The sequence below is a fragment of the Marmota marmota genome, unplaced genomic scaffold (assembly GCF_001458135.2).
Source record: "Marmota marmota marmota unplaced genomic scaffold, marMar, whole genome shotgun sequence".
NCBI classification, from domain to species: Eukaryota; Metazoa; Chordata; class Mammalia; order Rodentia; family Sciuridae; genus Marmota; species Marmota marmota.
The window spans coordinates 18,543,715-18,557,376 of record NW_025999968.1 but is presented as its reverse complement, the minus strand read 5'-3'; the positions used below and the strand labels follow the sequence as shown (position 1 = coordinate 18,557,376).

The 13,662-nt window shown below is 37.1% G+C and overlaps 1 protein-coding gene across 4 annotated transcripts in view; it reads left to right on the top strand.

Moving 5' to 3' along the window:
- LOC107136361 (transmembrane protein 45A) overlaps window positions 1-13,662 on the top strand; it is a 67,820-nt gene that overhangs the window by 39,212 nt on the left and 14,946 nt on the right. For 3 of the 4 annotated variants that reach the window (XM_048803448.1, XM_048803446.1, XM_048803445.1), the window contains exons 2-4: window positions 6,896-7,088; window positions 8,309-8,515; window positions 9,792-9,976. In XM_048803448.1, the coding sequence (XP_048659405.1) occupies window positions 6,896-7,088; window positions 8,309-8,515; window positions 9,792-9,976 (585 nt within the window). Of the gene's footprint in view, window positions 1-1,668; window positions 1,812-6,895; window positions 7,089-8,308; window positions 8,516-9,791; window positions 9,977-13,662 lie in introns of those variants that run through there. The other variant, XM_048803447.1, reaches the window with a different exon arrangement.

Below are 13,662 nucleotides of genomic sequence, written 5' to 3'. Positions count from 1 at the left end.
CTTGACTATTGTGAAAAATGCTGCCATTAAAATGAAAGCGCATATATCTTTTTGATATGCTGATTTCACTTCCTTTGGACATATGCTTGGAAGTGGGATTACTGGCATTCTGCTGTCATGTGTAACTAATTAGAACAAATTAAAATTTTTTTAAAAAGCAGCGGGATTACTGGGTCATATGGTATTTCTATTTTTAATTTTTTGAGGACCCTCCATGTGGTTTTTCTTACTTACTACATTCATTTACATCCCCACCGACAGTGTATGGGAGATCCCCTTTCTCTACATCCATGCTTGAATTTATTATTGTTAAACATCTTTTTGATAATAAACATTCTAATTAGGGCAAAGCAATATTTTGTATAAGAACACAATAGTAGAGGGAGTTAAAAGACAAAAAGTAGACAAATAGGATTATAACAGGTAAAAAAAAAAACAACTTCTACACAGCAAAGGAAACAACAGAGTGAAGAGAAAACTTATAGAATGGGAGAAAATATTTGCAAGTGATGTATCTGAAAAGGGGTTAACATCCATATTATGTAAGGAACCCAAACAGATCAATAGAAGAAAACGCTAAGTAATCTGATTAAATATTAGACAATAGACATTTCTCAATAGAAGACATAGAAATAGCCAACATTTATATGAAAAAAAAAAAAGCTCAGTTTCACTACTTATCAGGGAAATGCAAATCAAAAAATCTGTTATTATTATTCAGGGAAATGCAAATCAAAACCTTTTTATTATTCAAATAAGATTTCTGCATCTTGGCAGCATCACACTGAAGAGACACCATCCTTTTACCTTTGGGGTACTGGGTGGGGCTGAGCTGAGAGTAATTGAGAAACTCTCTCTCGCAGAGCAAAGCTCTCACTCCTGCTTTCTTACTTCACTCAGGCCGTTCTCCACTGTTGTGGCACTGCCTGTCTACTTTCCCCTGGTCACTGTGGGTTCCTCATTCTCTGTACTGTATTAGAACTACCTCATCTATCAAATGCCCTTCTCAGATGAAGACTTTTCCCCATGTTAGGTGTGCCAGTCACCTTCACAACTCTCATAAAACTTGTAACTAACTTGTTAGTAAGAGACATATTTCCCTTTTTAAAAATTTTATTTATTATCTATTTATTTATTTCTGGTTTCCTCAGTATATTACAAGCTTTGTGTGTAAGTAGGGGTCATGTTTATTCCCTAATGCTGACTTGATCCCTGAGTTGCTAACTGTGCAATGCAGGCACTGATTGGATGGTTTCCAAGTGCTTTGATCTATATTGTTGAGTTACAGCAGTTTTGTTCCCTTGAGTTTTCTTATTTCTATAACTTCAGCTTTGATTTTGACTCGACCTTGACACCTGTGGCAATTTCTTTCCTGAGGCGCTGCATGTTGGGAACTGGTTTATCTTCTTAGGACTCATGGAACACAATCAATTGTTACTGCTCCTATAAACATTCCATCAGCGTTCTGTCTATCTTGATGGCCTGAAAGAGGGGCAGTGTGTTTCACTGGCTTTGGTTCTCAGAGCTGACTGAGGCTTGTGGCCTGGGAGGCAGGATAGCAAGGTGAGTCTTATCTAGAACTAGTCTATGGCACAATGATTGGACAGGGAAGCGGCATGTTCAAAAGGGCGTGTTCCCTGCATTTAAATGCATTGTGACATAGTTTGAAGATTCAGCCTCAAAGTAGGAGGAGGTGACAGTTTCAGATTTAGGGCCAGTCAGCATCTGTTTTTCCTTTTGGAGTCTGGAACCATTGTAAATTCTTGAAAGAAGAGAATTGAGTTGGACTTGATATTGAGGAGAGTGTGAAGGTAAGAAAAATTTAATTAAGAAAATTCTTTCAAGACAATTCAAATTAGGGAAACTGCTGGTGTGGAAAAATGGAGAATCAAGAAATTTTAAAGCTGCATGTGCCTATATACACTTTACTGTGACTGAAGCAAAGTGTAAAATGAAGTTCAAGTTTGTTTATCATGACAATGGGTATTAAAATATGAGTCACCTATTTACCTCTTTTATTGTTTCTCTTGCTGAGAGAAAACTTTTCAGTTTAAGTAAGTCCCATTTGTTGATTTTTGTTATCAACTTTTGTGCTATGGGTGTCCTATTAAGGAATTTGGAGCCCGACCCTACAATATGTAGATCGGAGCCAACTTTTTCTTCTATCAGACGCAGAGTCTCTGATTTGATATCTAGCTCCTTGATCCACTTTGAGTTAACTTTTGTGCATGGCGAGAGGAGGGGATTCAGTTTCATTTTGTTGCATATGGATTTCCAGTTTTCCCAGCACCATTTGTTGAAGATGCTATCCTCCCTCCATTGCATGCTTTTAGCTCCTTTATCAAATATAAGATAGTTGTAGCTTTGTGGATTAGTCTCTGTGTCCTCTATTCTGTACCATTGGTCCACCCTCCTGTTTTGGTACCAGTACCATGCTGTTTTTGGGAAATGGATGGCACTAGAGCAGATTATGCTTAGTGAAGCTAGCCAGTCCCTAAAAAACAAATACCAAATGTCTTCTTTGATATAATGAGAGCAACTAAGAACAGAGCAGGGAGAAAGAGCAGGAAGAAAAGATTAACATTAAACAGATACATGAGGTGGGATGGAAAGGGAGGGAAAAGGGAAATTGCATGGTAATGGAGGGAGACCCTCATTGTTATACAAAATTACATATAAGAGGTTGTGAGGGGAATGGGAAAATGGGAGGCTTTACCTTTTACAGAGGAGAGACTGCAGTGGAACTCTAGAAACACAGAATGCTTCACAGAATCATCAAAGGCAATGGGAGGTCCTTAAGNGAGAGAGAGAGAGAGAGAGAGAGAGAGAGAGAGAGAAGGGAGAGAGAGAGAGGGAGGAATGAAGAGGGACATGGGTGGTCAGCAAAGGGGCCAATGAGGATATTAGGAATTTTTTTCTTGTCTTCATTCCAGAGGATGATGTTTGGTATTATAGGAGGGACAGGTTTCTTTTGATGGGGGAGGAGTATGATTCTTAGGATGAGCCACATCTAGAGGCTCATCATATTAAGCCACTATCCCCAAAAAAGTACATCTAAGTCTTAATCAGTGACTCATATTTTAAGACACATTGTCATGATAAACAAACTTGAACTTCATTTTACACTTTGCTTCAGTCACAGTAGTGACTGAATGAATCTTTCAGGTGGAATCAGACAGGAAGGGTCCTGAAGGAACTCCTTTCTGTTTCCTACCCTTACTGTTTTCCCCAGGGTTTCTGCTGGCTGCTTGGCAGGTTTGGGTAAATAAAGAAATTGTGTGTTTTTTTTTCCCCCCCAAAGAGAATGTGCCTACAGTGGATTTAGATCTTGTCAAACTCGCCTACTGTACTTAATTTTTACAAGGACTAAGATGGACTTGTAGTTGATAGTAAACAAGGAACAAGATTGATGGGCAGTGGTTTCTAAAAGATAAGAGTGAAGTGATGTTTGAGGATGTGGGCAATTTTTTCTTTCTACAATGAATGTGAAGTAAAATGAATGCCATTTTCATTGCCAGAAATAACTGGATCTGTGTTGGATCCCTTAGTCAGGTGAATATAGCAAACCTGTTGGGACTTTGACTTTGAGCCTTTTAAACATAGAAAGAATGGGACCACCATATTGTTTCAGTTTAAAAGGCCTAAGATACAAAAGTCCTATAACTGAAGTAGGAAGGACTCATTTTTTTGCCCCATCTGAATCACTTCACAGCTTTCTTTAAAAACTATCAGCCGCTTCCCATGGCCTCCTTGTCACATTCCAGTGGGCGTGCTGACAGATGTTGGTCCTTTCAGTCTGTGGGGCATGGTCATGGAGTTGGGTATGGAGGTCTATTTGGCATAGAGCTGCACATTCATCAAGAGTCCTGGTGGTTTCCTGCTTTCCATGACATAGGTGGCATGTTTTACTTCTATGTTCAAAATATTTACAAAGTAATTCTAAACATTTAAAGGCAACAATTTTTATAACCCTGTTTGGCATTTTCTTTCAGTTTTTAATATACTGGGGAGCCTCGGGGAAAAAAATGTGATTCAGTCATCTAACTTTACAGGGTCCCCAATTATTGGTTATACAGACTCTCATAATACGGTCAAAGAGGCTAATGAGGGGGGACTGATCTTCTATAACTAATCACACAAAGAATCCATTAAAGTCAGAGCTGGTTTCCTGAGAAGGTGTAACAGGGCCCACCCTGTTTGGGCCATTGGAGAGGATTTCCTTGAGCATATGAGAAGTCAGCTGAGTTTGGGGCAAGGAAGAATTAAAGTTAGGCCAAGGTAATACGTCTCATGATTAATTAGTTTTTAGGGAAATAGACTGACTCTGGGAAGACTTTCATATTTTGGTTTTGGGTAACTGCATGGAAGCAGTGTTGTTGTTGTTGTTTTTTTTTAGTTGTATTTGGACATTTATTTATTTATATGTGGTGCTGAGGATCAAACCCAGGGCCTCGCACATGGTAGACGAGCGCTCTTCCACTGAGCCACAACCTCAGCTCCGGAGGCAGTGTTGTTAACCAAAAGAAGTAACTGGCCAAAAGTTCCTTTCTTGTAGTGGGTGGGTAGATAAGACGATTAGTTCATTCTGGAGTATGCTGAGTATGAGATGGCCTTTGGGACCTCAGAGTAGAGATGTCATGTAAGTAATTGATCTTGTATTATAAGAACAGAGTTACTCTTGTTCATTTAGAACTTTATAGTATACAACACTACCCAGGTCCAATGGGAACTAGAAAGAATAGATTTATAGTCCCTGCTTTCAATGAGTTTATTCTCTAATTATAGTAAAGAAGATCACCATAGAATAGCCAAGTAACTCTCTAAGGCAATAGCAGATGAAATGTTATAGGCAGCACATGAATCATTTTCAGAGAAATGTTGGGAAGCCTCTTGCTTTTCTGTATTAGTACCCAAGTAGATTTGTTCATTTTGTATTTCCTTTGTTTTACTCTAGTAGTTTGAGGTGATCTGAGGATAGCACAAGCTTATTTGTTAGTTTTGTATGTAATTTGCTTTGGAGTAGCTCATTTTAATTTTATGAGGTGGGTTCAGCTATTTGTCCCATTTAACAGAAAAAGAAACTGAGGCACTAAAAAGGTTAAGTAATTTGACAAAAAACCATGTATCTCATAAATGATAGTTCATATTTCAATTTACTCAGTCTGAATCTAAAACCTCTGCCCCTCATTTTTTATACTATTCTTTTATTCTATCCTTTTAATCACCCATCATTTAAGTTATTTGAAAATGGTATTTTAAGAACTGAATAGTTATTTAATTTTTATGCTGATTTTTGACATTTATGTTGTTCTAATTTGGTTGTTGTAGTTCCAAGTGTATCTGCAGGCTAAATTCCTACAAGTGTTTCCTGTACTAAGGAAAATGTTTAAAGCTCTTCAATCATTTAAAATTCTATTCTAGAAAAGTTAAAGGACATTTTTCAATTTGCAGGGAAATAATTTTCAGCCTCATATGGTTGCTTAGACTAAAACAAACAGGTGCATTCTGTAATACTATGATAAAATGGTGATTAGGATAATGAATCAGATACTGTTAGAGCAGGAACTCCCAATATCGTTGTGGTCTACCTCCTTCGTTTATTAAGAACTAAGGCTCAGTGAAGTTAAGTAACATGCCTCAAACCACAACAAAAGTGTCAGAACAAAAATCTGTTCTTACCACTGTGTGGTGTATAGAGTCTGACACTTAGATGACTTAGATGATTCAAGAGTGCACTGCAATGACCAACTGGGGTCTTGGTTGAGATTTGAGATTTGTAGTATAAGGATCAGATTCATGGTTTCCCTCAAAGCTTCCTGTTATGTTAGAGGATTGTGGAAATGACCCAAGGGGTTGTCTCTTCATGATTCTGTTGATAGTATAATATGTTTTTTAAACAAAGGACTGCTTTCATAATTAAAAATGCACAAAATTCAAGACTGGTTTTCTGTAGTACTATTCAAATACAGAGACTACTTCTGTTTATCAGTCAGAGGTGATTACGATGTGACAATACTATAAATAAAATTCAGTATGCATCTGGCCAGGCAGAGCTAAGCTGTTTTAAAAATAAACCTCAAAATTTCAATAGCTTATGCACGTAGAACATTGCTTTTTGCAAAATCTGGAGGAGGTTGGTTGCCAGTCCTCTCTGTTGTACAAATGCCATGCCCAGGTGCAAAGGCAAGAGTAGAGAAAGAGAAATCACATGCACTTTACTGACACAGCCTGTAAGTGATGTGCACCAATTCAACCCTCAGAAGCCAGAACTAAAACCAAGGTTCCAATCCAACTGGAGGAGAGGCTGAGAAAGTGTGGGGAGGAGCATTAGCAATCTCTAATAGACATTGGTGGTCTCCTTCACACACTGGATTCTTGATATTTTGAAACCTTGAATCTTCAAAAAAAAATTGTTGGTAGTTTCATATCATTTCAAATTTTAAACAAAAAGATCATAGTTTCATATTACTTTCCTTTAAATAAGCTTAAAGGGCAACTGTATGATGAAGTTCATACTAACTTTTTAAGAAATCCTTTTGAACTCTATGATAAAAATAACAAAACATTTGCATAATAGTTGTGAGATCTGGGCAAGTCATTTAACTTCTCTAAACCTGTATCTCAACTGAAAATGGTATAATTCTTCATTTGTGAGTATGTCTCAAAAAGTAAGTTTGAGATGGCATGTAAAATACTTAACATGGTGTCTAAGATGCATGATAACTGTTCCGTGAATGCAGACATTGGTTTTCTTTTATTGGTATTGTTGTCATTGTAGTGGCTCTACTATGCACCCATGATCATCAGAAGTCAGTATAATCTGTGGGGACAAAAGATGTTTTGGCCAGGTTCCAGAAATGAAATGTCTGTCTTCTGGATGTTCTTATCTTTGTAGGTCATGGGGAGTTTCAGAGGTCATGCCCTCCCTGGAACCTTCTTCTTTGTCATGGGCCTTTGGTGGAGTACAAAGACTCTTTTGAAGTATGTCTGCAAAAAGCACAAGCGGACCTGCTACCTTAGTTCCAAAGCATTATTCCATCGAGTAGAAATTTTGGAGGGAGTTGTAATAGTTGCCATGGCTTTTACTGGTGAGTGGACCATTTCTGTTTTATTTTCTCCTTCTGAGTATTTTCATATGCAAAGAGAAGCAAAATTACAAAATCACTAAAATGAATTTGTATTAAAAAATCTCAATACATATTCTGATTATAGTGTCTATCTTATATAATTTGTTAGATAGGTGATACTTCATGTTCACACAAAGCCTTAATGAATTAGCCTTAGTAGTTAATTTACTTATCCGGTCAAGGTAAATTGCCCTGTAGAATGGATTGGAGCCTCTGAAATAATTGTTATGAATTGTTCAGATTCTTGAGGAAAAAAAAAACCCTAACAGGAATGATACCAAATAATACCAAACCCTAACAAATGATACCAAAATAATCAAGTGATCATGGGAAATTTTCAGTAATAAATTGTTGCCAATAGGCTGTAGAAAGGGGTCAGGGCTGAGGAAGACCTTGCTTCACACATTCATCCTTTTTTCTGTTTTTCTGAATTGGAGAAGGTTAAGGCAGGTAGCTTCTTAAGGACCTCCCATTGCCTTTGAGGATTCTGTGAAGCATTCTGTGTTTCTAGAGTTCCACTGCAGTCTCTCCTCTGTAAAAGGTAAAGCCTCCCATTTTCCCATTAGATTTTTTTCATGACACCAGGTATTTGCTATGGCCATCAAATTGAAGTGCAACTGTTCCCAAAGAGATTAACAAATAAAGCAGCATCACTGAGAAAATTAAACTTACGCATAACTGACTTAGATCATACTCTCTGTCTGGGCCTTCTCAGTTATCCTTAATTAGGAGAAAAGCTGAATTCTTTAGCATTTTTACTGGGAATCAAGGACAACTCCCTATTTTGTGGCAACTACTCAAAGATTCAGTATCCAGGAAGGAAGTAATTAGCCTTTATAATATTGACCTTGAAAATATAAACTCCCAAATCATTCAGGATTTACGTTAGTCATTAGATTGGAATAGGTAGTTGAACTAAAATCATCAGCATTGAATATATGAAATAGCTGTTTGATTCATATGGCTTTCTTTTATGAAAAGTGGTCCAAATCAGCATTTGAACCTGTAAAATAAGGGTAAAGCATCAGTGCTAGGCTGTTAGGAAATAGCTCCAAGAGAAGAATTAATGATGTAAGGAAGTCAGTAGATTGGAATAGTCATTGCACACGTCCTCTTGCCTCTTCATGCATGCTGGGGAAAATTGTGGAGAGGGTTGCTAAAACTGCCATGTTTCTCTACAGGCATGGCTGGGGAACAGTTTATTCCTGGAGGGCCCTACCTGACCTTATATAAAGAAGGCCAGTGGAACCAACTCCTCGGCTGGCATCACTTCACCATGTATTTCTTTTTTGGGATGCTGGGTGTGGCTAACATCTTATGTTTCACCATCGGTTCACTTCCAGTCTCCTTAACCAAGTTAATGTTGTCAAATGCCTTATTTGTGGAGGGTAAGTATGGGTGGTATTTTCCTGTCCTTTTCTCTGTTAGTGGGTGTTTGTGTGACCCTTTATAACAATGTATCTTTGCTGTCTTGTTGCAGCTGTGATTGGGGGAGCTGTAATGGGATATTTGATGTCCTAGGTAGGGTGCCAAAGACCTTCCCTCCTGACCTGTTTAGTAGAATTGGGCAAGGACAGTCGTTCAAGAGTGTTTTATTCACATTTCACATCTGTCTTAAAAGAATCACCTGTAATGATTCCTTACAGGTTGTCCTGTAGATTTTTATTTCCACTGAATTCTGAAAACTGAATTCAGAGTCATGGTATATGAATATCCCAAAATAGGTCAATCACTCAAAGCAGAAAGGCTTCCACTGTCTACTAATCAGCTTTTAAAATACTGATAAAGTAAACCTCTGCTCTAATATGATTAGTAGAATTGAAAAAATTCAGTAACATAAAAATTTGAGGTCCTAATTTTGAGAGGTTCATGAAAAATAATAGGCTTTGTTCAATTGTTTTCCTGTTTGTGTGAGAGGGGGTAGGGAGTAAAATCGAGTGTTTACTGATTTATTTTCATTTATTACATATAAAAGAAATAGACTGATTATGGAACTACAAAAGCCCCAAATGCCTCCCTTTCCTCCCACATATGAAGATAAGAACTTCTGCCTAATCCTCTGAGAATAGAGCTGAATGAAAGATGGGTGCCAACAACCAGAAGTGTGGTTCTTGTTCTCTCCAGGTGTTACTATGTTTTGAACGAACATCTTTTCCATTTTATCTAAAGTAAAATGATTAGGATGGAGCTGGAATCTGTCTGTGGAATAAAAAAAAAATGCAGTTAGGTAAACTTGTCATACTTGGAAGGTCCACCCTTGTGACTTATGGATGTGTTTCTTTCTTCCCTGAGCTGGTTCCTCAGAGCAAGGCTTCAGCTTCAGCCTGCTCTTCTCTGTAGTCACCTTAATTACAGCTCTCTGCCCTATCATATTTATTATTCATCATCTTGTATAGTTGGTGATTTAAAATTTAGTTAGTGGAGAATGTCATGGTGTGTTAGAAGACAGAGTAAAGGTTGGAGAAGGGAAAATATTAGATTCTGAGGAGGCAGCGATGACTCCAAAAATGCAAGAATGCATTCTGGTGAGCAGCAGTGGGGACATGATTTTTGGACAATTGTGTGTGTATAGAAACTTCTGTGGGCAGAGAGAGGGAGTGAGACAAGCAGTGGGCAGCATTTGGTTTCATTGACAAAAACAAACTGTTTCCCTCCCTCAATTAGCTTTCATCTTCTACAACCACACTCATGGCCGGGAAATGCTGGACATCTTTGTGCACCAGCTGCTGTTCTTGGCCATCTTTTTGACAGCCCTGGTGGCCTTCATGGAGTTCCTCATACGGAACAATGTACTTCTGGAACTCCTGCGGTCAAGCCTCATCCTGCTACAGGGGAGCTGGTTCTGGCAGGTGAGTAGGGGTCTCCAGCTAATCTACCCATCATCTCTACCTATAGTTTCTGTTCTTATTTGATAGGGCAATTTGCTCTAGGCTCCAGAAATTTCCTTCCAGTGTGTTGTCTGTAGGGAGAATGTGGGCCTCTGAGAAGTGATGTTCTTCAAATACTCAGTGTCTCTGTTGGGATCATTGTCAGAGCAACTGGGCAGGAATCTAGGTGTGTAATTCTTCCTCACACATCTGAATATGTGAGAACTCTGCGCTGATGCTGTTAGTCAGAAGCAGATCATGATGCTAAAACTACTTAAAGCCTAATGGGTAGGGTAGTAAGCTTGAAAAATACATGGGAGGCAGGAAAGAGGAAACTAATATTTATTTATTGAGAAACAACTATATGTTGGCCATGGTGCTGGATTTTTTATGCACACATGATTTTATTCTGTCTTTACAACAATCTGGAAGTTAGGTACTATCATTTCTAATTTACCGATAGGAAGATTCAGAGAGACTAAGTTACTTTCTCAAGCTCACACTATAAGAGGAGTGAGGATTTGAATCTGGATTTGTCTGACAACAACAAATTCCAGGCTTTTTCCACTTTATGATGTCAACTCCATAATCATGGTGTGTTGTCGAAAGTATGAACTCAGGTCAGTGGATATATATTTTATAAAGTCTCATAAATCATTATCTAATACACAAATGTAGATGTAAAGAAAGTCTGGGATGGAAAAAGAATGTGGTTTAATTAGGGAAACCTTCTTAGAAGAGATGTTTAGTTACCAGAGAGCAGAAGACTTGGCATGATGAAGTTATTTCAGAGATTTGTATGTCATATGACAAATAATAAGACAGCATTGGGAGGTGAGGAAAGGAGAATTATAATGGTCAAAACAGGGTAGGAAAGATGCGGCATTTCAATATGTCAAGGAGGGGCTAGGGCTGTAGCTCAGTGGTAAAGTGCCTACCTAACATGTGTGAGGCACTAGGTTCAAGCCTCAGCACCACATTACAATAAATAAATAAATAAATAAATGTATTGAGTGCATTTACAACTAAAAAAATTAAAAATAAATAAATATGTCAGGGAGTAGAAAGGCTGTTGTTGGAGCAAGGAGGGGATACATTAAAGGGTCATTTTGAAAAAGTATTACAGAAAAAAAAGACAAATACCCTATAATGTGATGAAGGTGATAACTGGTAATTTAACCAGCTCTTATACAGAAGTTATATGTTAGATTATTTAAGAACTAAGGCTGTTAAATATAAGCTGCATGTTAGTTTTCTAGTGGGAACACTCATTGAATAAATAGAATGTTATGTAAAACATTTTTTAATAAGATAACTTCTGCTTAAGAAGACACAATGAGTTTATGACAGAGTTTATCTTATCTGCTCCAGACATATAACAATGACAGATAAAACATTTTGAAATCCTAGAAAATAAAAAGGAAAAGAAAAATTTTAAAAGAAATAAAAATAAATAATAAAGTAAAAAAAAAAAAACATTAGACTACACTTAAGCAAAACAAACACAGGAAAAGAATCTTGGGGGCCAGATGCAGAACAGAAATGCACAGCAGGAATAGAGCTGAGCTATCTGCATGTTGGTTCTAGGTCCAGAGCAGACAGTTATGAATTGTTGTTGTGGGATGGAACCAGACTCTTGGAACTCCTAAATTTTGTCATTTGTGTATTTTATTTTCCTATTTTTTTCATCTGATTGATCTCTCACTGTCTTAGAAGTCCGTTTAAAGATATATATGATAATTACGATCTTTTCAATTTCTCATTTTCAGGTTTGCTTCCTTGTCATGCTATCTTTTGCTTCTCTCTTTTTTTCAGTTGAATGATGATCCTCATTCATTCTCAATCTTTCTTGTTTTAAGATAAATACATTTAAGGCTATAAATTTCCCTCTCAATACTACTATAGCTGCCCTTTTGGGTTATTTTGAATGTTGCCATTTCCACTTACATTCCTATTAACTTATGTTCCTTATGTGTGTACATTTGTGTGTGTGGTGCTGGGGATTGAATCCAGGACATTCATGCATAGTAAGCACATGCTGACCACTGAATTATACCTTTAGTCTGAGGAAAATACTTTTAAGTTTTCAAATGTATTCTTTTTCTTAATATTATTCATTTCTAATATAATTGCTCTGTGGTCAGATAACATGTTTTCTTTGAGACCTGTTGAGACTTTCTTTGGGATATAGCCTGATGTCAGTGGTTGTAAAACAAACAAACAAACAAAAAAAACTCAATGTATTTGAAAAGAAAGTATATCATTTATTTGTTGAGTTCAGATTCTACATTGTATTAATCAGCTTTCCTTTACTGTAACAAACTGAACTGATCAACCTAAAAAGAGAAAAAAAGGTTTATTTTGACCCATAGTTTCAGAAGTTGAAGTCCATGATCAGTTTGGTCCATGTGGGAAGGTAGCATATCATGGTGGGAACATGTTGGGGAGCAAAGCTACTCACTTCATGATATGGAAATGAAAGAGAAAAAGAAGAAGAGACCAAAGTCCCATAATCTCCCTTGAATATATGCCTCCAGTGGTATAAGGGCCTCACACCACAGTTCACATCCTAAAGGCTTCACCACCTCTCAGTAGCTCTACCCTGGGAGCAAGTCTTTACCACTTAAACCTTTGGGGGACATTTAGGATCCAAATGTACACATATATTTACTAGATCAATTTTGTTAAAGAGCTTAATGTTCACATAAATATAGTAAGAACAAAAGGGAACTCCAAAGAGAGTTGAAGGAATGAATTATAAAAATAAGAGTAGAACTAATAAGTGATTCATGAGGAGCATAGAACTTAGTTTTGCTCTTATCTTTATAAGTTAACCACATCATGCAATTTCAGTTAATAATTAATGATTAATTAAGTCTGATGGAGGAAGATGTATATATCTCAACTGAGAATAAGTTGGCTTAATTTCCCCCTTTTGACAGAGAAATGTTTTCATATTTCTTCAAAAGCTTTTCTAAGGAAGAGCTTTGAGATTAAAAAGACTAGACAAAACTCTATGATAATTTGGAAGTGTTTTCACCTACCAATATGTCTACACCAGTTTCCTGTTAGGCCTGGTGGCCAATCTGAATAATTCTGGAGCCTTAGAAAAAGTGAAAACACACTGTGAAAAGGGAAAAATGAGATTCCAGTGTAAAAACACACACACCAATAAAAATGTCAGTTTAGCAATAGTAACTCTCCCACTCTTAGATTCCTTTGAAACAAAACATTTCCAGGATGTTTATGGCCAAGACTCTGTCTTAAGCTAACAATTTTATGTTGTGATTTTCTTTTCATCATATATTTCTTCTTACCACTTCTCCATGTGTGGCTAATACTAAGAATAAACTAGTATGCAATCAAGTTATTGTGTAATATTCAAATGAGTGGGAATTTCCCTCCCAATCGGTGAAAACTGGTTTTCTTCCTGAACCAGTTTACATTTAAAATGTTTTCTCAATAACTTAACCACATTATGCAATTTCTTTTTTTTTAAATTTTTTATTGTTGGTTGTTCAAAACATTACAAATTTCTTGACATATCATATTCCACACTTTGATTCAAGTGGGTTATGAACTCCCACCTTCACCCCATACACAGATTGCAGAATCACATCAGTTACACATCCATTGATTTACATATTGCCATACTAGTGTCTGTTGTG